The 25,044-nt window shown below is 43.8% G+C and overlaps 1 protein-coding gene across 1 annotated transcript in view; it reads right to left on the bottom strand.

The window, feature by feature from the left end:
* Positions 1-25,044, bottom strand: part of PINX1 (PIN2 (TERF1) interacting telomerase inhibitor 1) — a 61,773-nt gene that overhangs the window by 26,889 nt on the left and 9,840 nt on the right. Inside the window, exons 5-6 of the mRNA XM_021540533.3 lie at positions 22,409-22,501; positions 19,821-19,897 (exon numbers count right to left, since the gene is read on the bottom strand). Of these exons, the coding sequence (XP_021396208.2) occupies positions 19,821-19,897; positions 22,409-22,501 (170 nt within the window). The remainder of the gene's footprint in view (positions 1-19,820; positions 19,898-22,408; positions 22,502-25,044) is intronic.

The raw sequence follows: 25,044 nt of genomic DNA, 5'->3' as shown, positions 1-25,044 counted from the left end.
GGTTGGAAGGGACCTTGGAAATCATTCAGTTCCCCTCTGCCATAGGCACAGACACCTTCCACTATCCCCAGGTTGCTCCAAGCCCCATCCAACCTGGCCTGGAACATTTTAAGAGACGGGGCAGCCACAGTTTCTCTGGGCAACTTGTGTCAGGGCCTCACCACCCTCACAGGGAAGAATTCCTTCTCAATATCCCATCTATCCCTGTTCTCTGCTAGTAGGAAGCCATTCCCTGTGTCCTGTCCCTCCACGTCATTGTCCAAAGTCTCTCTCCATCTTTCCTGTACCCTCCCTTCAGGTACTGGAAGGGGCAATTAGGTTACCCTGAAGCCTCTTCTCCTGACCAAGCCAAATTCCCTCAGCCTTTCCCACAGCAGAGCTGCTCCATCCCTCTGAATACCCTGGTGCCTCCTCTGGACTTGTTCCAGCACCTCCAGGTCCTTCCTGTGCTGGGCCCCAGGGCTGGAGGCAGCTCTGCAGGTGAGGTCTCACCTGAGTGGGGCAGAGGGGCAGAATCCCTCTGTACCTGTGCACCTTTATCCATCCCACACGAGGCACTCTGCAGACTCCAGAAGCCTTCAGGCCACACAAACACACGGAATGCACCAGGAATCACACACAAACAATTCCAGCCTGATGGAAGTATAAGCAGTCATAATCTGTGCATGGAGCACTCTGAAGTGCTCTCAGGAAATTCCCAGTGAGTGCCATGAATTGGATGTGATTAATAAAACATGCCAGCAAGGCACAAGCTGTGAATTTGTGCTCACAAGCACTTCCAGACACCCAGGGAAGCACCAGGCTTGTGTGTATTATACACTCAGGTAGCCAAAGGCCTCTGAAAATATATCACCTGGTATTTTTAGGGAAACTCTGTCTGGAAAGCTCTCATGCTCCATTTTCCCACCTGCATTGTTCACAAGGTGATATCCATCAGCAGCATCCCAGATGGATGGCAAGAATTAATAGAGCAACTCCAGAGGCTGAGTTCCCAGCCAGGTATTTATATCCCTTCCCTTGTGAGCCAGCTGACTCTACTTATCTAAGAAACTGTAACCCCTCCCAAAAAAGGCAAATGTGTCAATACATCAAAAAAATGGAATCCAATAGTAGCAAAAAAAATCCAAATTTGTCTGCTTTGTTTGCAGACACGTCAGGTATGGAACAGCCCTCTAAATGGAAGGTGATACGACCAGCATATTTCCCTGAGGTATAATTTGCCTCTCTAATAAAACAGTAACTTCCCACTGTGCTGTCATGAATAATATCACCTGAAATAATGCTTATTCCTTTAATCCAGGAATATGTGGAAGGATGAGAAATGCATTCCCATACATGACAAATGAACAGCAAAGCAGCAGAGCTGACATCAGAAACTGTCTCTTCTTTAGTACTTCAGTTATCTCACCAGAGCCTGGTAGTGAAAACACAAAATCTTTCAGCTCCAGATGGGCTCAAACTCAACCATTTGAAGCAATATAAAAGCAGAAAGAGCTGAGTTCTCAGCCATCTCAACCTGCAAATCTAAAATCAGTAAATATCTACATTGCCTTGTGGGGCAGCTGTACCCAAATTCCAGATTTTGATTTGTTCTTCAGCATCTAACAAACTGTCCTCTACAAGTACTTGATACCATCTCCAGACCATAAAAGATGAAAATACAACTGTAGTAAACAACATAAAAGAATATTCCCAAATTCCCAGCAAGAATATTCTAAACCCTGTCTTCTAAACAGCATTTGAATTGCATGGAATAAATACAGACCAAGGGCACACCCTAAAAAAAAAAAAAAAAAAAAATCAATAGCTGTTCATGATGTGAGTGCCATTTCCAGAGAAATGAACAGCACATAATTATGCAATTAACAATTATGATTGTCTAAATAATCTCATTGTAGGGTTGGAGCGAGTCAAGTTACATGATCAAGCTCAGATTCAGCATTTCTAGGGGGCTTTTTGTTTGGTGTTTTTTCTTTTTTTTTTTTACACAAATTGGTATTTGAACAAGGTTCAGTTTAATATGTGGAGAAGTGACATTACAGAGAGGAGAAAAAATGATGAAATAAACCTTAAACTCCTGACTGTACAAGAAGGTCATTGTGTAAAGGCCTCTAGGAGATACAGTCTGATCCACTCAACCAACTCCAGGCAGCTGAAAATCTCACAGGCAGCCCAAAATCTCTCTGGGAGAACATGCAATTGCAGCCTGATTGAAGTACAAGCACCAAAAGCCTCATAGAGGCTTAAACATTCCTTGTATGATATCCTCATGTGTCTTATAAAAGGAAAATCCCCATAAATTTTGATTTATTTTATTAATTGGTGTCCAAGGCCCAGATTGATGTGGCCCTGAGCAACCTGGGACAGCAGAAGGTGGCCCTGCCCATGGCAGAGGGGTGGAATTAGAGGAGCTTTAAGGTCCCTGCAATCCAAACCATTCCAGGACTCCAGAATTGTATTTATTTTCAAGACAGCCCAAAGGCATAAACTTTTTAAAGAGACATGTCTTTCAAAAATTTGCTATAAAAACCCAAGAGCAACATCCTCTCCCTCAAACACTTTTCAGATAGAGTGCTTGTGACACCAGGCAGAAACTGTGAAGCAATCCAGAATTTTGAGTTCAACCAAAACTCAAACATACACTTTACTAAAAATTAGTAATTTTCCAATTAGGAGAAAATTTACATCCAAGGCCAGGTTGGACAAGGCTTGGAGCAACCTGGGATGGTGGGAAGTGACCCTGCCAACAGAAGGGAGTGGAACTGGATGAATTTAAGGTCCCTTCCAACCCAAATCTTCCTATGATTCCATAATTTTATGTTAAAGCAATAATGGCTTTTTTCATGTAACTGTTTCACTGTTTGCCTTACAAATGGATTCTTTTCATCAAATGCTCCTTTAAGAACTTTCTGAAGGAAATAACATTTTTACTTTTACGGTTTCAGAGTGAACACAGCCCATGTCTTCCTTCAGACAGAGCCCCAGCTATTCCTCCAGGAGCTGACATTACCTCTGCCCCAACCAGGCAGTGCTGAAATAAATATTGCAGGGCTTGCAAAACAGAAAATCCCTTCCCACTCAGACGGTTCAAACCTGTCTGCAGCCTGTTGGACTCCTTGGAGCCACTGGATGCTCCAATAGTTTTGGCAATGCAAGTTGCCATTTTCACTCGGGTCAGCCAGAACAAGATCAGACCACATTCCTGGTGGCCAGCAGGTGATCTGTGCTTGTGTAAGCTCAGGCACAAAGGCACAAGTTTATCTCCGTGTCCAAACGCAGCCAGCTCGCTCTGCAGAACCTCCTGCAGTGAAAAGAGCAGCTCAAGAACAGACCACAACAACCAGCAGCCCACTGAGGCAAGGGCTGTGTGGCAGGAAGATCCTGGCAGTGGAATTCACCCACCCTGGCTCCAGAGCCAAGAAAACCACTCGCACCTCCCAAGAGCTCAATGGTTTGTTCACACATCACCAGGTGAAACAGGAGAATAAGTTATTCCTTCTCATTTAATGAGAAAGGATTAAAAATGCATTAAAATTCAAAAGTGTCTCAATAATGACTTCAGCAAGAATTAGGGGGAACACTCCAATTTCTCGGAGCTGATCTGTCCTTCAACCAGAGAACAGCTGCCTGGAAGGTACCAACCCTAACAATGTTGTGACTAGAATGTTAACCAATAACAGAATCCCAGAATGGTTTGGGCTGGAAGTGACTTTAAAAATTATCCAGTTCCAGCCCAATACCATGGGCAGGGACATCTTCCACTATCCCAGGTTGTTCCAAGCCCTATCCAACCATGGACACTTCCAGGAATGGGGCAACCACAGCTGCTCTGGGCAACCTGTGCCAAGGCCTCACCACCCTCTGAGTGACATTATTAAGTAATCCTGAATATTAGAAAAAGGTGTAGCAAATTCTTTAAATGTTTTTTAATGTGGCTTTTTGCTGTACTTGGAAGATGACTGAACAGCTTGGGTCCCTCCCAGCTATAGGGCAAAAGTACAGTATGGAGCAAGGGTTATCATAAATTAAAATTAAAAAAAAAAAAGGAAAAGATACTTTGGTTCCAGTTAAAGCCTAAATGACCATGTTTGTAACCAATTAATTTGTTGAAGCTTTTATTGGTTTAGAAGCCACAGTCTCCTGTTACAAGCTCTGAATCAGTCCCTCATCTCTATTCTCTCAAATGCTGTTCAGCATAGCCTTGGGCAGTCCCAGGGGATTAATCCAGCATTCCTCGCTTTCCCAGGTGGAGGGAACTAGCAAGTGTATTCCAGGGCTATTAAAGAGTTAATTAGGTAGTGCTTTGTGCATAGCAGCTTCACTGTTTCAGCAAGTCTCGGGTGACACCTAATTAACAAATCTCTGATGAGCTGTTTCTTAGAGAGCTCAGCACTGGTGCTCCACGAAAATCTCCTTTATCATTCCAGCCACATGCTCCAATGTCCTGCTGCCCCTCTGCCCCTCGGTGAGGGGATATCCCTGATTCTCCTGGCTGGCTCTAAGCTGTCAATCCTGCCCCCTCTCAATAAAAGTTTATTTACTAAACTTGGGAGCATTTCATACAAAGCAAAAAACAGGCAGCTACATCAAAGCCTCCCTATTATCACTCCCTAGTGAACTGTGAAAATATAAATTCAAAGCTGACAAGCTAGTTAGACTTTTAACTAAAATCTGAGGGCAATTAACTTTAACCATGCCACTCTGCTACTGTACTCCTGGCACCAACTTTGAGAAGTGGCCCAAATTCCTCTGAGGAACAGAAAGACCATTTATCTCCTCTATTTATTCAGGGCAAACCTCCTCCTTCGTGTCAAGCTGGGAATGCAGCATTGCTGACTGTGACTGGCAGTGATAAAGGAGCTGGTATGATTTTCAAATGAGCAGCATGTCCTGCTTTCCCAAATATTGGAGAAAAGTGAATAATATGCCCTCCTAAATAAGAGCCAGGTACCGATTTAGAGCTGCACACTGGGGAAAAGGTGCCTATAAATTCCTGGACACATAAAGCTCCTACCTTAAAAAGGATTTCTGTTTGTATCTCCTACAGAAAGGTATTTTTATTTGCAGAACCTGGGAAAGGAAAGCAATCAGAAGTGACAGAAAGATCATTTATCTAAGGATAAGTTAGGAAGTGGCATTAATCTACAGAATAATTTCTGTACATGTGGTCCCTTCCAATGTTCCTTGAGGTCCTAGCCATGTTCTGGGACTGAATCCTTTTAGAAGCACAAAAAATGTGAACCCCTGGCTCTGGCAGGGGGTTGGAATGAGATGATTTTTAAGGTCCCTTCTAACCCAAACCATTCTGTATTTCTGTTCTATGAAAAAAGTAAGACAGAAACTGTCAAAAACATATTGGTTTGCTAAGTATCTATATGGAAAGGAAAATAATATAAAGATTTTATATATTTGCAATATATTATTATAAACGAAGAGCTTTATACCTAAAGCTCAAAACAAATATTTAATATTTAGTGTAAGCTTTACATGTGGAGTCTCAAATCTTCATATCCAATGGAGAGAGGTGACCCTCAAATGCACAGCTCACACCTTAAGCAGGTTAAATGGCCCTTCACTGAAGCTTTTCTCTTCCCCTGCTTCTTAGATGTTACATCACTGTATTTAACCTCTCAGCTGGGATTAATCTCCCTCTCCTTTAGGCATTTAGCTTAACTCTGAAACAATTGGAGAATATTGCCTTGAATCAATCAGGATCAGCAAAATCTCCACCGCAACAAGGTATCCTGAAGGACAAAACAAGAAGCCAAGTGGGTGCCTTCTGCATGACACCCTGAAGGTGATTTTCTGTCAGGACCCTTAAGTGGTGTCAAACCCCACAACTCTCCCTTGGGTGCAATCTCATCTTTTCTTTCAAAGACTTCAGACTCAGGAAGACAGAGAATTCTCCCACAAGCCTGATAATCCAAGTTCAGAAAAATCAGTTACTAATTAGGACAAAAGATTTTTGCAGCTTTCAGTCCAAAACTTTCAACCATAAAAACTTATTGGAAAATTAGTACCAAAAGTGCTTTACAGATGTCATGGCAAAATTCTAATCTCTTGTTGCCTGACATGAACTTGAGATAACTTTTCCTACGTCCTAAGCTTCCTCTGAGAGTGTGAACAGTTCCCATCCCTTCAGCCACTCTGTAAAAGTGAAGGGCATTTTGTTCTGCTGATACATGGAAAAAAGTAGTTTCAAGACTCAAACTTCTGTGATTGGAAGAGGATCTGCCAAAGCCCTGCAAAGCTTTAGGTCTGTGGAGATACAGAATTTGGGAGCAGAAGGGCTCTGCAGAAGCCCACTGGGGGTTAAAGCAGAGGGGCAGCATCTCCTCTGCCCTGGAAGATTCCCAGAAAGCAAGAGCAAGCCTGGCCCGGGCAGGGAGCCCTTTATTGTTATCAGTGTTTTTGTACAGCCAGTTGCCAGGAGTGACAAAGCTCTGTTTTCCAGGAGCAAGTGCTCAGATCAGAAGCCCCAGGCCGGCGGTGCTGCGGAGCGAGGGCTCAGCCGCTGGGCGTCTCTTGGAGACACCCATTTCCCTACGACAACGCCGGAAAAAGGAACGGGCCACGCTCCCTGCCTTTGGACGAGATCCAGCACAGTTGCTACACACAGCATTCCTTTGCCATTTGGTAACTGACAAAAACACCAGGCTTATTTTAAAAAAGGGAAAAAAAAACCTGACCCCATAGGTTGGGGGAAAAACCCCCCCGAGCCTGCAGCGCTCCAGGTGGGAAAGCCTGGGCAGAGGGGCACTGCTGGAGTGAGAGGAGGGCAGGGAATCAGCAGCACAAGGAATACATGGAAGTCCTGGTTATCAAAACAAGGGCTGCTGCTCCACTTGACCACTGACACAAACACTCCTGCAGGTGAGATACTCCTGCACTTCTTGCCTGACCTCAGCTTCCCAAGATCCACAAATCTCCGGGGTTACACACCCCCACCCTCAGCTGTGCCCTCAGGGGATGCTCTGGAGCACAGCACTGCCTCTCCCATCCAGATTTTATGTCAACAGCCCTGCTTTTGCAGGGATTTCAGGAAAGCTGGAGACAGTCACGCTCCAGGACTCTGAAAGTTTAATTAAGTTGCAATGTCTTAAAACCACAATATGGGCGCTGTGGCTGTAAAGTTCAAAAGGTAAACAGGGAAGCACAGAACACTTCCAAAAGCTCTGCCAGAAATAACCATCGAGAGAAACTTGGGTGATACACTTTGCACTTCAGAATTCTCAGTTATCATCTCAGTATTTCAAAGCACTTTATGAAGAACCACACATAACACAAATTAGGCTGATATCACTTGCTTGAGACATGTGAATCATCATTGGGTTTAGTGGTTGGGAAATTGGGATGCAAACTTGACCCAAGGCTGCACAGCAGGTGGTGAAAGGAAACCAGAGAGCCCTGACTAAAGCCTGGCTGTGCCTCACCTCAGCCAGATTCCTGGGATCCACTACAGACAAATCCCATCCTCCAAATCCAGAGGGACTGGGAGAGAGGAGTTCAAAAGCAGTGATTAATAGGAGGCTTAGCAAGGCAGAAGTTAAAATAGGGACATTGTGCCTTCCCAGTGTGCAAGTTCCAACAAAAAACTTCCTCTTCCAGCCGCCTGCTGACGTGTAGGATTACCCAATTTTCTCTCATCACCTCTAAGCTTGGCCCAGCATTCTCACTGCTCTTAAGATGAAATGTAAATGAAAGCTTAAGCTCCCAGCATCAGCACAGATATTAAAAGGCTGAATTTAGGTCACTTTGGCCAAAGCTGAATCACTCCCCACAGAACTTTCCCTCTTTAAGTCAGGAGGAGAAGCATTTTTAGGGGAAAGCAAATTGAGAGCTGAATAACTCAACAGTCATGTGTTTTCTTATTTCACTGCCCTGGAGCTGAGCAGCACCAGGAGGTTTATATAATTTATATATTAGGGTGGTCTTCACGGAACAAATAGAGTTTTGAACTGGTGCTACCACTGCACTGAGTCCTTAAAAAAGGGAGATATTTAGAAAACTTAATAATCCCCTGGGCTAAATGTGGTGCTTACAAACTGATTAAAGAGCTGATACTGGGATGAACTGAGCCAGACAAGTCAATAAAGAAATGAAGCTCTAAAATAATTTGGGAATTGTTGGAGGAACAGCTTTTGCTTGGATGTGACAGCAGGGACATGGAGAGTCAGCCACCCCCAATGCATCCACACAGAATTTGGGATGTTGTCTTTGACATATTTCATATCAAATTTCTTAGAGGCTTAATCCATTAGTAGTTGGAGAGAAAATTCCACATCCACTGATACCCAGAGGACTTTACAAATATTTCACGAAACCTGAGAACTTTTCCAGGCACTTGGAGTGTTTGGTGCTTTTTCAATATTTTTTAGAGTTTAAGCAGTAGATGAGATTTGGAGAGACACAACAAAAAGCCTTCTGCTTATTTACTTGAAATGTTCCTCTTTTTCTCCACTAAATATAAACCTCATATCCATCTTATGAGACATCAAAGAATAAATATATAAATGAAAGGTTTCCTGTAATAATAAAATGGCTTGATTTTTTCCTTATCTAAGATTTTTTACTCCCTTATGAGATAGTGTTTTAATGAATAATAAAAAAGCACCTTCAAGCTTGCACTTGACCACAGCCAAGATGTTTGTAGCAATTACTATTTTCGTAACTGCAAATATTCATTGCAAAATACACAAGATGACAGTTTGAAATAAAAATATATTTTTTAGAAATTTTAAGAAAAATAAATTGTATTTTCTGGGAACTAGAAAACACTTCCTAATTAGCATTAGCCTTTGACTACCTTGTACTACAGAAACTTTCTTCTGCTCCCAAACTTAGATATTTATTTGAAAAATATTGAGAATAAATAATTTTCTTTCAAGTATTGAAGCACTGAGTGACATTTAAATTCTTCAAGATTCTGGAAAACAGGATTTTAGGGCACGCAATATTTTTGATCTTCCCTTCATTTGTTAAAAAACAACCTGTACCACACAGGTGACACAGGATCAGTGTTACCCTGAGCTGGGCTGGATTCTGCTTGTCAAAAACACTTCCCAGCACTTGGGAAAAGTCAGCTCCTGGTGAAACAGAGCAGATTTAAAATAAATCCCAGTAAATAAAAAATTAAAAATCGACTGCTGTGGATGGGCACAATTCTCACCCTCTGTCCACTCTACTATTCATGGTGAAATCATCTTCGGTCCTGGCTTTTTGTGGGGGCTGAAAGTTTATCCAACATATGCTGTTTTTTAACTCCAGCAGAGGTAGTTGCAAGGTGGACACCAAACCACCCTGGGAATTCTGGATCCTGAGGGACTCCAGAACTTTCCACCAGCATCATTGAAGCGGAACCTTTTGGAGGTCCATCCCAGACTACAACCAAAAATTTCTGAGGAATTAACGATCACAAACATCAGGATCTCCTGCTCCAAAGCCAGACCAACCTCCAGCCTCTCCTCCCCACATCCACTGGGTTTGTAGCGCTGTGACTCTGCCAATCCAAACACAACCCACTGTCCCCAAGGAGAGAAGGGACAAACTCCACACCACAGATGGATCACATCTCTTAGTCCAGTGCAGGGAAGGCTTCAGACCCTGCTGTGTGCATGGAAATTTTGGAATCTTTTCAGCAGAGTATCCAAACTCTGTCCAACTCAGCAAAACCCTTGGGTTCCCTTTGGTTGCTTTTTCTGTGGCTGATTTCAGTTGTTATCATGGAATAGGTTAGGTGGGAAAGGACCTTAAATCATCCAGTTCCACCCCCTGCCATGGGCAGGGACACCTTCCATTATCCCAGGGTGCTCCAAGTCCTGTCCAGCCTGGCCTTGGACACTTCCAGGGATACAGGGGCAGACACAGAATCTCTGGGAAACCTCTTCCAGGGTCTCCCCAACCTCACAGCCAGGAATTCCTTCCCAAATTCCCATCTATCCCTGACCTCTGACAGTGGAAAGCCATTCCCTGTGTCCTGTCCCTCCCTCCCTTGTCCCCCTCTCCAGCTCTCCTGGAGCTCCTTTAGGCCTTGGAAGGGGCTCTGAGCTCTCCCTGGATCCTTCTCTTCTCCAGATGAACACTCCCAGCTCTCCCAGCTTGGCTCCACAGCAGAGGAGCTCCAGCCCTGGGAGCATCCTTGTGATTCTGATATTCTAACAGGTCCACAAGTCCCTGTTCTGTCCTCTCAACAAATCAAAACAGGTCAATATCCATCCTTAACTCCAAATCTGAGATGTTTCCCACAGCGTATTCCATGAGGGAGAACAGCAAGTCCTCATCACCAGGATCCTGACAAGGGCCACATCTTTCACAGCTGATGCTGAAGCCACAGAAGGCACCATCTGAAGGCACCAACTGTCCCCCTGCATGATTTGTCTTCCCCATCATCCTCTTCCTCTTTCCTCAGCTGAGGGATCTGCCCAGTTATTAACAGATAGTCAAATTAATAACATGAATCAGCACTTTTGTCACATTTGTCCCCCTCTCTATGGCAACACCATAATTGTTCAAAGGAAACAGGCTGGGATTGATGGTGGTTTGCAGAAGGAGGCTGCAGATGTAGTGAAAAATAGACACCAGATTTCTTAACCTTGTCTTAATCTTGGGAAAACTCAAATAAGCCTGAACTAAATTCAAATGGCCAAGTTTGCAAACATGCCAGGGAGCTCAGAGAGACAAAGATCCAGTCTGGACACTGGTGGGGAACTTCAACACCAAGTCACTATCCTGCACCAGATATTTCTCCTAACTGGAGAGTTAAAAAACCAAATATTCACAGCTGAAGAAAGAATGATCCAGCAGAGAATCTGAAATACTGGGCTGGAAGTGGAAAAGCTTGTTTCTTTAGATTTTAAGCACTTTCTCAAGCTGAATAATTTCCTATGCTCCAATTTCTGGTTTGTTTAACCCATCTGAACCAAGCAGCAGTTTCATAACCAGTTTGATGAGATAAAAATCAGAAGACACCCTTGGAGGAAGGTTAGACATCCTTTAATGACAATAAGTCACCAAAAACCAGATTGCTGTGAACATCCAGTCCTTGCAGGCTGCTTGAATAGATCCAGCTGCCACCTTGAAGGTAATAAAATATATCCTGATCCCTGATTTCTGAGAGAGACCAAGCTGCTGTTTCCATCTCATTTCCACAGCAGCATTATCCCATGAATTGTCAGCCCAAATTCCACTCCTCCAGACAAAGGAATAAGCAAATTCCTGCCCCAGGGAAAGCAGGGCAGGGAGGGAGACCAACTCATCATCAAGAACTTGCCCACCTGGCTTAAAAATCAACAGGAAGCCACCTGCTTAGTTCACACTTCCATATACAAATCCTGTTATGATAGGATCAAAAAAAAGGTACTTTTCCTTGTTTTGAACTGCTGCACTGCAATTTTTTTCTTTTCTTTTTTTTTTTAAGGAGTGCTCTTTGATCAGACAAATATTTTTAAAATGAAAAACAAAACAAAACAAAACTGGTCTATAAAGCTCAGACCCATGGCAAGGGTTGCTTGGGAGGAAGGGATTACAAAGGACAAAAAATAAGGTGAGGTTTACTCCCTAGAAACCAAACTCATATACTTAGGTACTGGTGTGTTACTTTCTCACAATACACAGTTAAAAAAAAAAAGAAAAAAAAAAAGAAAAAAGAAAAAAAGACAATTGCAAGAAAAAAAGCACAATTAGGATTTGTTTGGAGCACCCAGTTAAGCAGCTATGCCAAACATTGTTTTGTGGTCCCTTATATGATTCCACTGCTTTAACCCTATTTACCCCATGGATAAAAGTGTTTCTAAATCACATTTTTATGCAATTTAATTGAGAACTGGATTTCCTTCCTCCCCTTTTAATTTTCTTTTTTTTCCCCCTCTTTTTTTCTTTACATCTCAGTGAAAAACCCCACTGGAGAACCACCTCTGCAGGACAAGGTGTTATAAAATATACAGATGATAATACATATAATATACAGCACAGAAATGCCAAAAGCCAGTAGGAAGTCAGGTCAATTAAAACCTTTCACGAAAAGCCTTTCACCAACACAGACCTGCCTCTTACACCATAGATTCTCCCCAATTATTTCATCAGACCCATTTATGGATCTATTTTTTTTGTCCATGCAGTGTCCGAGGACTGGATATGACCAACTGAGCAACCTCAAGATATTTAAATTACAAAAGCAACTGAGCCATTCTGATTTCAGACCCACTCAACACAAAGCCATGTCAATGATTTCCTCTTTTTGAGAGAGGAAAAAAATTCTTGAGGTTTTTCTTTTCTTCCAAAAAGAAAAAAAACTGAAATACTCCAATCTGAGTGACAAAGTTCTGATTGGCCTTTTCCTCTTACAAACTTCCACAGCCTAAAAGCTTCCACGATGCAAAAAAAAGCAAAGGCAGCAAAAATCCACCTCCAAAAAACACAGCACAGCTTTCACACCAAGTGTAGTTAAAAAATGACTAAGTTTTCTTGATATATGAATTTGTGGGTAAACCATTTATCAATGACCTGTTTACCTGTGCAGCAGAGTCCCTCAAGCCGAGGACCATGTCATTCCCCTTTGACTGATTAATTAGCCAGTCAAGGGATATTTTTCACTGCGAGGCAGGATGGGTTATTCCAGCTAATGCCTGGTCTCTAATGGTAACACATTAAAGCCAACTTGGCTCTTTAAGCCTCTAGAAGTGACCAAAAGGGAAGGAGAGAAGATAAATCAAAAAGAGCTCCCCCCAGTTTTGTTTCTGTTCCTTAACAAACCCCCCAAGGAACAAATGTGGAGGCAAGACTTCTCCAATGAAGAGAGGAAGAAAAAGCACCCTTACTTCCAGATTGGGAGATATCTCCTCCTCTCTTCTGATATCTGAACAGCAATAATTTATCCTCCAGTTGATTAACAAGGTGCTTATAGAATAGGCAACAAAACATCAATACTTTGTTCTTCCTCTTTTTTTTAATCAAAAGCACAACTAGGACAGAATGCTGGGCGAAATAAATTCTTCCTGGTGTTCCTGAAACAATCTCATCTGCATGGAGAGATATAAAACATATGGCCCAAATTAACACCTAGAGCCTAATTAATTTTCTGATTTGCCACGTAGGATGTTGCAAGTCACCAGCTCAAAGCAACAGGGCTTTAGACCCACTTTCCATGGGTCTGTGCTGCCAGATTTGCTCTACCTGTACCACTTGTGCAGGGGGTTGCAACTGGATGAGCTCCAAGGTTCCATCCCACCCAAACCAATCTGTGGTTCTATAATTTAGCCCTTCAGCTGTGCTGTCCTGTTGTCCTCCTTTGTGTCACCAGCCTGTCCTGGCTGCCCCTCAGGCACAGGCAAAGGCCTTGCACTGCTCACTGCTGGCAGAATCTGGTTTCAGGTTGCTTTTTTCTCTTCTTTTTGTCCCTTTTGCCTGTTAAAAGAGTCCATGGTGGGGGGCAGACCAGAACTGGAGAGGTCAAATAAGTTCCTGCAGTACTACAGAGGCTGTAAAAATCCCTTGATAATAATCAGAAAATGATTTGGGTTGGAAGGGACCTTAAAGTCTTTCCCATTCCACACTTTTTCATGGGCAGGGACACTTTCTACTATCCCAGGTTGCTCCACACCCCATCCAACCTGGCCTTGGACAATTCCAGGGATCCAGGGGCAGCCACAGCTTCTCTGGGCACCTGTGCCAGGGCCTCCCCACCCTCACAGGGAACAATTTTCTCCTCATATCTCATCTGAACCTCCTCTGCCTTGTCTTAAGACCATTCCCCCTTGTCCTACCACTTGAGTTTAAAATTCTGAAGCAAGTAAAATGTGCTGGTCTAAGCAGCAGAAGTTTCAAAGATATTAAGGCTCTAAAATATTTCATGACTGAACAGGAAAGGCCAAGAGTTCCACGTGCACAAGGACAGGGACTCCAGCAAGAGCTCATCTCCTTTAGCCACACAGAATCCAAGCACAACACAACCACAGGAATCCAACTTCAGTACCAGAGCCACTCGGAGAACGGCTTCTGGGAGATATTTTACTTAAACTGATCCATCTCTGCCCATCCCAACGGGTCTAAAAGTGTTAAATCCATCTTTTTTCTTGGCGTCACTCACTGAGGAGCTGGGATTTCCCTCAGGAGACTCCTCCAGTGCCTGGCTGACATCACTGTGAGGAAGCCTGCTGAAAAGTAAGTCGGAGTCTTCCTTTTTCTAATTGAAGTTCTCACCCCCAGTCCCATTCCTGGCTTTTGCCTACTCTGATTACTGTCCCTTCCCTTCCTCTGCTCCTCCCTCCCCATGACCCCCAGGTATTTATAGGCAGAGAGGTCATCTTTTTTCTGCCTCTTTTCTGAGATGAACATATCCAGTTCCTCCACTCTCTCCTTCTAGGACATGCCCTCTAACCCTGTCTCCCATTTTACTAAATCCTTTTGGACTCTCTCCAGGTTTTTGATGTCTTTTTTTTTTATTTTTTTCTGTTCTGCTTCTCAGCCCCAAATACCTCATGCTAACTGTGGTCTCCAAAGCAGAACAGTGAAAAATCTGTGTTAATTTGTAACTAATTTTCCTCTTCTGCAGGTTTCTTCCCTTCCCTGGCATTGCCAAAAAAAGGAGCAGCAAATTAATTTATGTGCTAACCCTGCAACGAATTTGGTCATGGGTAAAAAAAACCCCAAAAAACTAATATTTAACTTGCAACTTGCCTAAAAGCCACAAGTGTAAAACCCCACAAACACCAGTATCATGATTGGTATTTTGCAGAGAGAAAGTTGAGGTGCAGGGAATGGTTATCAGTTCACCCACAACTTCAGGGAGCCCATGGCAGAGCCAGACTTTAATGGATTTTCAGCTATGTCCCTTAAGATTAGCCAACAGGCTTTTCTGATAAGTGCTGGGAAATATAAATCAGTTGAGGAAGTTCTGCAAAATGTGTCAGAAGACAATTTCCTGATTAAAAAAAAAAAAAAAAAAAAAAAAAAGTGAAAAAGCACCAGGGGTGGACAGTTCCATTTCTAATGCCTAACAAGGAAGAAATCACTGCAAGCCTGAGACTTTTGGGCTACTTGGATTGGGCGGCTTAAGGGAACTTACGCAGGTTTACATCCAAGTTACACAAACTTGGAGGAAGCAGATTACTCATGGAATGGCCTGAGCCATACATGTGAGATGGATGCAAAACACTCAGGTTTTTTATGCATCTCCAACAGGGTTTGAGCAAATCAGAGCTGCCCCCCCACCTCCAGCCCCCAGAGCAAAATCAGTGCCAGAATCATGTTGTTCAGCAACCAAGTTGGGACTGTCTGCAAATCATTCCCAAATCCTCAGCTTCACTCAGGAGCATTTTCTCCAGTGATAAGGCTCCATCAGGAAACACAGCTGGATGGAGGAAGGAAATTCTGAGAAGCAAAAAAAAAAAAAATAGTGGGGGTTCCAGGAAGTTCAACCAGATAGGAACTAATGGAATTTGTTTTTCTGTCTCCCCAGCTCCCAGTGTTCCTAAGCAAGTGAGAAAATCACAGGGAAAAGTGGTGGCAAAAAACAAGTCTGGCAGATCTTAGCCTGCAAAGCAGGTCCTCACTGCAGGTCTCCAGAGAGCATCATAATTACAATTCAATATTTTCGATCACTTGCTCTCCCTGGGAAAAACTGCAGACGTTTTCAATTTAGGTCCACTCTGAAGCCCAGCCATTGTTTTCTTCCCCACCTCATTTTTTTGACTTGTATATTTTTTTTTTTGTTTTAAACAAAGGTCCCTTATTAAGGAGGTTTGAACTGGACACATGATTTATCAAATAATCATTTTTAAAAAAGGACTGTTATGTTGAACATTCAGGAGAATTAAAGGTTGCAATTGCCTCCAATTAGTAACACGTATCCCAGAACCATAGAAAGAACAGCACTGTAGTTTTATTACTTCTAGAGAAACTCCTTTTGACCCTCAGGGGCAAACAGCATTTCCTTCCACATCCTTTGCAATTCCCCTCTTTTGCAATCCTTACAGTCCTCTGGACAACTCCCTCTTCCTTTGATAAGGTAGATAATCCAAGTTTCAACATTCCCCATTACTGCTGCAGAGCTGGTGTGGAACAAGGGAAAGGACCCATTACCAGACCAATTCTTGGCCACTGAGACAGCTAAAAAGGGAGTCTGAGATCAGCCCCACACTTCAGAGAGCTCACACAGAGCATCTCCTGCCAAAGGCTACTTGCACAGTCAAGATCACAGAATGACTGCTAACGACCACACTGGAACAGAGTGGACAGGACTGACTGGAACAGTGACACATCTGATTTGCTGACACCCTGTTTATCACTGCAGCAGTTCAGGGGTGACAGATTTTTGACAAGCACTTCAGAAGAGCCAGGATTATTCTGCTGGTCCAAAGGCCATCACTGAGCCTTGAGTTCTTCCACTAATTCCCCCTGGAGCATTAAGCACAGATGGGAATTCCCTCAGTTTTGCTTTTTTATTCTCTTTTCATAACCTCTAAAAGCAGTTTGGTGTGACACCAGCCAATCAGCCAGACCTAGTGCAACAGTGGGGAGGTTTAGATTGGATTTAGGAAAAATTTCTTCATGGGAAGGGTTGTCTAGCACTGGAACAGAGTGCTCAGGGAAGTGGAAGAGTCACCATCCCTGGAAGCTTTCAAGAAACACATGGCTAGAGCACCTGAAGACATGGATAACTGGTGAATAGGCTTGGAGTTGAGGATCATAAAGGTTTTTTCCAGACTTAACAATTCCATGATTCTATGATCTCTTCTGCCCCTTAAGTGACCTCTTTTATCCACCCATTGAAATTTTGTCATGGGCTTAAACAGGAGGCATTAGGGAAGGCTGATAATCAAAACTCTGGACAAACTCCTCAAAAAGGTGCCATAGCTGACCCTGCTCTGAGCAGGTGACTCCTCTGGAGATCTCCAGGTCTCCTCCGGTCTCAGCAATTCTGTAATTCTGTGAAAAGCAGTTCCTGCATCTCCCCATGAAGTTATACCCCAGTTTTTCTGATCCCAGACTGAAACAAATAGAAATAGGGGAAAAAGAATTAAGCTGAAAATCTTTGTCAAAAGATCAAGAGTGGAATGGTAGCTCTGTTGGGGTCATCAGTGCACATCAAATGTGTGCTGAATGCTTCTCAAACTGCATCTCTGAGAACAGAGGAGGGAGATGGTACTTCAGAAAGAGCCTCACAGACAGGACTTCAAGCTATAAAACCATGGAATGGGTTGGATTGGGTTGGAAGGGATGTTGGAGATCATCCAGATCCACCCTCTGCCATGGGCAGGGACAACTTCCACGATCCCAGGTTGCTCCAAGCCCTGTCCAACCTGGCCTTGGACACTTCCAGGGATCCAGGGGCAGCAACAGCTTCTCTGGGCACCCTGTGCCAGGGCCTCACCACCCTCACAGGGAAGAATTTCTCCCCAGAATCCCATCTAGCTCTGTCTTTTGTAAGTTTGAAGCCATTCCCTGTGTCCTGTCCCTGCAGGTCCTTGTAAATGGTCCCTCTCCACCTTGTAGCTCCTTTCAGGTACTGGGAGGCCACAATGAGGTCACCCCAAAGCTTCTTTTCTCCAGGCTGAACAATCCCAATTCCCTCAGCCTTTCCTCACAGCTGAGCTGCTCCATCCCTCTGATCATCCTGGTGCCTCCTCTGGACTTGCTCCAACAGCTCCAGGGGTTTCTGGGCTGAGCCATATCCAGCTCTCACCCACAAGCACTCCCAAGTCCTTCTCCCAGGGCTGCTCCATCCCTTCATCCCCAGCCTGGATTGATCCCAGAGGTTGCCCTGATCCAGATGCAGCATCAGCACTTGGTATTTTTAAATCCATGAGATTCCTGTGGACACTGCTGCAACTTTTCCAGGATCAGCAGGGATACTTCCATGTATCATCTCCATTGCACCCACAGCTGGGAACCTGCAATCAGACTCATGGATAGGGGCAGCTCTGGCTCTTGTGGAAGTATGAAAGTCCTTATCCTGTCACCAGAGAAATCAGCCCAGGGTCGTAGGAGCTGAAATCTGAGGGGAACTGGAGCCTACCACAACCTGCAGGCAAACCCAGAGCTCTGCTGGGCACCAGGACCCTTCCTACCTCATCTCCACGGAGGAACAACTCAGTTCCAGGAGAATGGCAGCACATTCCTGCTCCTGCAGGGAGCTCTGTGCCACAGCTGGGAAATGCCCAGAGCTCAGGGATTTCAAACCAGAAGGCAAACACAGAGAATTCCTGCAAAGCCTCACGGGGCACTTCCCTTTGTGCCACCTTAAGGACCAGGATGGAAAGGGATCATAAGAGTTCATGGGTGCAATGCAATGAAACTGCTCAGAGCTGGAGGGCCTGAGCAATGCACTTCTGTTCTGTGCAAGCTCCACAGATCTCTGATCCATGAAGAAAAGGAGAAGGGGGAGCTGGGGGAAGCAATTGTGCTGCCTCTGGCTTCCTCCCCCTGTGGCTGCTCAGCAGCAGCCAGAAGACAACAATGCAGCTTCAAATTCTGTTCCCTCCTGCCTGGATTTGCATGAGGAAATTTGGGTGCTTAGGAGGGAACAGGCTGTGACTTTTCTGCCAGAATTTTGAACCATCTCAGGAAATCTGCACAGTAGCCATAAGCCAGCCACTGCATCTGTCAAGGGACTGGCAAAAACATGTACAAACTTAGACACCCTTCATAAAATCCATGTGATTTGCAGTGTTTATCCACAAAAGAACAAATGTTCTGCAGGAAAACGTCCCAGAAGAAGCAACTTTCCAACTCTGAATTTCAAAAGATGTAGAACACAGAGAGAAAACAATACCAACTATTTGAGACAACTCATGAGTGGGCAAAATCTGCTGCCTCAACCCCAGCAGTGTTGAGCTGCTTTAAATCCCAGTTTGTCCTGCTTCCCATTGATCTGACAGCAAGGGAGACAAGGAGAAGATCCAGGGAATATTTAGGTGATCAGAACCAACAGGGCTCCCTGGTACAAGTTTACCCTCGGGATACGAGAGCTCCAACAGCTCTCACAGACTGGAAGTTCCCAAATCCTTATTTCAGCTCCCAGTGACCTGCAGTGAAGTTCCACAACTTCCAAGAGCACAAGGAACAAGTTGTCACCACACTACAGCATATTCCAGAGATTTCCACTCCATTTCAAGCCTCATCCTTCCCTTAAAACCAGAGATTTCCAAGAACTTGGGACCAACAAGGCAATTCCTGCAATATTTTAATTTGTGCTTTTCCACATGTTATTTTTTCCATATCTGGATATGTTGGTCATGTCACAGTTATTTTATCCACTGACAAAGCTGGTCTGTGCTCTGCAAGTGCAAAATGCTAATGAACACATAAATAAAATAAAAACGGGTGCAAACCTAGATCTCATTACCCAAAGTCAGGGGAAAGGTCTTCTTATCAAATATTTATCACTGTTCAGGCCTCTGAATCTTTTGCAGCTGCTCAGCCTTTCCCATTTTTTGTGAAAATAAGGGCAGTTTGTGGAGATTTCCCAGTTGCTACTAAATGTCCAATTTTATTTTGGATATTCATGGATCTTTCACAAAATCATTTAGGTTGAAAAAGACCTCTGAGAGCATCGAATCCAACCTTTGACCTTACAGGTCAAGCAAAATTCTTATTTGTGATGCACATTTCCTACCAAAAAATTAAAATACTAGAGTTCCCTATCTCCAAAGAAGTTACATCATGATAATCCACAAAAACGGGGATTAAATTTACTCTTATTTCCTCACAGTTCAAGCACAGCACTCCAAGTAGAAAAAACACATTGGCAGAAGACATTTGGATATTTTGTTATAAGGGATAATGGATAAGGAAATAAGAGAAAAGAGAAGATTCTTGTTTACCTGGGTCTTGGCACTCTTCTGCCTTCTTCCAAAAATGCAGGACAGGTCCTGTTCAGTGCATGATGAGAGATCCTTACCTGGAAGGGGTAAAGAGAGGGAAAAACCCCAAAACCTTCACATCTGAGGATGCATTTTGGTAACAGTGTGACCCACAGACAGAGAGAAATTGTTCTTGGAGATAAACAAAAATCAGGGAGTCCAGGTTGGACGGGGCTCGGAGTAACCTGGGATAGTGGAAGGTGTCCCTGCCATGGCAGGGGGTTGGAATGAGATGAACTGTAAGGTCTATTCAAACCCAAACCATGCTGTGATTCTATGATAAGGCCACTAAATGAAGGTACACAAGAGGAAATGTGTGTATGCATTGGGATCTTTGGATTCTCACAAGGATTCCCCATTTCTGACAGAATTAGGGAATTACAGCTCCTCCACACAATGAAAAAAAAAAAATCCATTTTTACTCAGTGGGGACTTTTCTCTGATTTCTGATGTTGCTCTTGAAAAGCAAAACCTTCACCTCTGCCACACACTGTGTTAGTCCAAATCAAAACCATTTCAAGGTGAAGCAAAGATTTCCAGGAGGGCCATTATTACCACCTGATTGTTGTGTGGTGAGCTGGATATCAGACATGGAACAAGGAGAGGGAATCAGGAGAGTGTGATGTGATACTCAGAGATACAGACAGAAGTTTAGCCAGTTCCACAGTGCAGGAGTTGCCAAGTTGTCCACTGCCTCTGTCAGAAAATTCTTTTGGAAAAGGTCAGCAAAAGTTAAAGAAACAAAATTAACCCAGACAGGTCAACTTGTTAGGACTCTGCTGGGGTCTCAATCATTTGAAAATCAGTAACCTCAAAATGAATCCTCTAATGGCCAAAAAAACCCAAAACAAAACAAAAAAAATTCCCCAAATCTGACTTCTTCTTTTTCCTGAGATCCTTAACTGTTCCTGGAGGGTAAAGAGACACATCAGCCCAGAAGAGCAAGTGTTCCCCAGCTTCCTGCTGCCTCACTGCACTGCCTCAAAACAGCCTTGTCCAAGCAAGCTGGAAGAGACCAGGGCTGTTCTCAGCTTTCTCTTGGCTAAGACTTGGAATGTGACACCTAAAATCCTCCTGCTCCCGTTTACAGGCTACACTTCCTTTCCGTGCCTCCCCCAGGACATATCTCCCATCTTTCCTCTAACAGAAAAGCAGCTCAGCTGACAGCTCCAGTCTCCTGTAGCATCACAGGGGAGCAGCTACTAGAAAAGCAGCTGAAATCAGTGTTTTAATCTGAGCTTGGGGTGTATTTCCCAGATCCAGGGGTGGCTGTTCCTCCAGCAGAGAGGCTCCAAACCCACCCCAGGAGCGGAAGCTGCGCTTGGTGCTGTCGCTGTTCCCTTCTCCCGCTTTTGTGTGAGCTTGTCTTGTTTAGTCTGAAAGGAAGCAGGACTGGACTTCAACAACAAGGGCCATGACAACACAAGCCTTTCTCAAATAACCTTTCCTCTTTCCCTGAAAAAGGACAATTTCCCTGTGTCAGGCCACAGAGGGTACAAGCAAATGAGGGGCTGCCTTGTGGAAATGAGACCAAACACATCAGGGATATTGTGAATATGAAAGCCTTGAGCTGTATTTTACATGCTCAAAAGACACTTCTTTTTTCCTCTATATTTAGTAAAAGGTTAAATCCAAATCAAAATAAATCCTCTTTGCTCAAACAGGCCATGGCCTCTGTACTTGCAAGCCCTGAACCAATGTAATTGTTTAATTTCACAAAATGGCAGGCTCATGTTAACAGCTCGGACTGCAAGGTTGAATTATTTCACCAAAAAATCCCAAACCCTGATATGGAAATCTGGCCTCCATTCAGGTATCAATTAGCTCTGTTTTAGCAGAGGCATTTGCTGTCAAAAAACATTACACAGAGCTTTCAGTTTAATAAATCAGCCATTAGTGGAAACTGATCCTATCCATGCCCTGAAACAGGCACACACCGTGTGAAAGGGGAACAGAGCAAAAGGGAAAGGACTTGAACAACTGTCAAGGGACAGAACCTAGGCTGACTGAAATAATCTCATCACCCTAAGAAAGAAAGAAATTACTCAACTCTACAAATTCTTGACAGTTTTTCTCGCTGCCCTAATTTATCCCATAAAGTACCTGGTCGATGTAAGAGGGTTTTCCTCTTCCTTCATGCAGGTTTAATCTGATCCCTGATCTCATCCACATGATCTCTGAGCAGGGGTTACTGGGGATTGCAGGGGTTAGTGCCACACAGATGCCCAAGTCATTCCCATCTCACCTTTGCCTTCTGCTCCCATCCCTGCCCACGCCCCGACTGCTCGGAATATTCGCTGCTCCTTTATTCAGTTTCTTCAACAATTCCCCAGGGAATTGTTTTATTCCAAACATCAGTGGCTAAGGCCACCCAAAACTGCCCAAAATACAAAGGGATAGCCTATTAGTGCTTTAAGCAAGTAGCTGCAGGGGGTGTTTTTAAACCCAGGTTTTACTTGCCAAATTTAGACTCCACAAGGCAACAGATCACCTTCAGCAGTTTGTTCTAATCTCAGCCAGGGCTTATGAAACGACAAAATTCCTCTTACCTTTGGCAAACTTCATATAATGGACACGTTTCTTGGAAGATTTGGATTTTTCTTCAAGGCTGAATGTCTTTTTCTGCTTTTTCACTGAAGACTCTAAAAAACACAAGCCCCAAGAAAACAGGGTCCATTACTGTTAGAGGCACTTAAGCACCAAATTCAAACATCAGTATAATTAACTTTCTCTCTCAAAATCCAGTCAACAACATATCATAAAGTATTACTGAAGAAAGCACTCTAAGTTTTGTCTGAAATATGTGAATGATTGATTTTTGGTTTTGCCCCATCCCCTTTCTTTCCCATTTTCAATCCAATGTAATTTGAAAAGGCAGATACAGGTACTCCAGGTCAAAGGCAAATCCATCTCTGTGGTAAGAGAATAATAACAGTGCTGTTTTTCATAGAGTATCTCCAGCACCAGAGTGGAGAAAGATGTAAGAAATAGTAGGAAATAAAATACTGATTGAGCAGAAAGAAAAAGGGGACCACCCCCCCCAAACAGGATTTTCATTTTTAACTCTATACAAAATACCTTTATTTGGACATAAGCTGATACAACTGTGTAAGGAAACTGAATGGTGACAAAGCTTTTCTGTCCCTAAGGCCAGCTAGAACAAATTGACACATGCCTATTATCTCATTTTCTAGGCTTCCAGAAGAGGGACTGCATCTAAACTGTCCTTTGGGAACGGTTTCTGGGGCTGGCTCAGTCCCAGAGTCACTCAGCAGTACTTTGGGAGACTGTGAACAGGTTAAGGCCACGTGAAGGATTAAGCTCACTATTTAACAGCACAGCTCCTCTGCTGTGGCAGGTTATTTTGGGGGTACAAATGTTCTCTTTGCAGTCACAGAATCTATTAATTTACAAAACATTGCCAGAAGGAGAGAACTAACCTGTTGTACAGTTAATTACTGCCTTACTAGTCCTGAAAAGAGGCACCACAGGAGTCTCTGCTCTGTAACTCCACAGAAGGTTACTATGGTGAGGTGTTTTTTTCCTGCCTGTGGGATGGGTAGGGAAATCAACTCATACCCCAAGGGCCAAGTTGAGTCACCTTTTTCATATGATCCCACCCTGGAAAGCTCTGCTGCCCAAGCTTTTCTGGCACTGGAATTCCAGCACTTCCCTGTTTGATAGGCAGTACCACCTTATGAACCCCTGAGTTAAAACTGAAATTCTCAGGCTGTAGAGGGAGAGCCGAGGGCCAGCAGGCTGAGATCCACTCTTTCACTCCCACACTAATGGGAAGAGAAAGGACCAGCAAATCCAGTTTTTAACAAAAAAAAAAAAAAAAAAAAAAAAAAAAAAAAAAAAAAAACTCAATAAGAAGGATCTGTGGGGAAAGTAAGGATCACAGCTAAAATATCCTGACAGCCATGCAGCACTTTGAGCCTGGTTTCCAATCTCCTGGTAGCAAAAGGAGCATTGCACAGCAAAAGGTTTCCACAGAGCCTTCCTCCTCCACGTTATTCCTACAGGGAAAGGGGCAGCAGCACCGCCTCGTGCCTGCAGGGAGGAATTTCACTACAGAACGTGCTGGCACTTGCAGTGGGCAGGGAAATACATCCCTGTGTCTTCCAGGGACTGGAAAATCCTCTGACAAACTGAGAAAGAGCTGCAGGAATATTTTTACAAAGCACATTAAAAAAGCACATTTAGCATTTGAAAAGGAATTTAGTTGGGGCAATAAAGTCACCGAAGTGGCATTTCTGCAGCAAATCTGATTGGGGTGTATGTGCCAAAGCACTGCCAGGATGTTGTCCCACTTTTTATCCATGAAAAGGACAGTCACCATAACTAAGGACCCAAGCAAAGGAGACAGGAATTATAGAATGGTTTGACTGGGAAAAGACCATGGAGTCCCAACTCTCTTCCACTATCCCAGGTTGCTCCAAGCCCTGTCCAACCTGGCTTTGGACACTTCCAGGGATCCACAGGGCAACCTGTGCCAGAGCCTCACCACCAGCGGATGAATTTCTTCCCAATATTTAATCTAATCTAAACCTGCCCTCACTTGGTGCTCAGCTAGTGAAAAAAAAAAAAGGAAAAGACAGCTAAAGCTACAGACACTGAGGGTATCTGAATGTTGGCATCAACCCCCATGGGGCCCTTCCTTTCCAACCTCTAATTGCAATCCAGCTCTGGCAACTGCACCGGTTCTTTAAGAACAATGAAGTTTTTCAGCTGACTTTTAATGCAGTTTGAAACTGGAGGGTGGCCAATAATGTTACATTTGCTCCTGCAGCACAGCTGCAGGCAGAGTTTTTTCCTGGATGAGTTTTGCCAGCTTCAACAATTGCCAAAAGAACAAGTTTCAGAGTGATGCCTTTCTGTAAATCACCAAATGTGACTCTGACCTGGAATTTCCAAGGTGCACCCAAATTTGCTATCAGTGATTGAAAACTTGTCCCACTTCCTAAAAAGACCAAAAGAACTGAGTGAAACAGGGAGAAATAAGAGTTCTCAAAGGTCACTTTGCATGAGGTGACCCAGGGAAGAGAGCAGAGCTTAGGGCCAAGCCTTGCTCCCTGAACCTGCCTCTGCTGACTCACTGTGGCCCTGGGCAAGTCATTTCGGCTCTCTGCTCATCAGTCTGCAGGTTTCCCACCAGTTACACCTCCCTGATCTTCCCAGGGCT

This window comes from Lonchura striata, chromosome 3 (assembly GCF_046129695.1).
Source record: "Lonchura striata isolate bLonStr1 chromosome 3, bLonStr1.mat, whole genome shotgun sequence".
Taxonomy (NCBI): domain Eukaryota; kingdom Metazoa; phylum Chordata; class Aves; order Passeriformes; family Estrildidae; genus Lonchura; species Lonchura striata.
The sequence above is the reverse complement of the archived record's forward strand: the minus strand, read 5'-3'. Positions and strand labels throughout refer to the sequence as shown.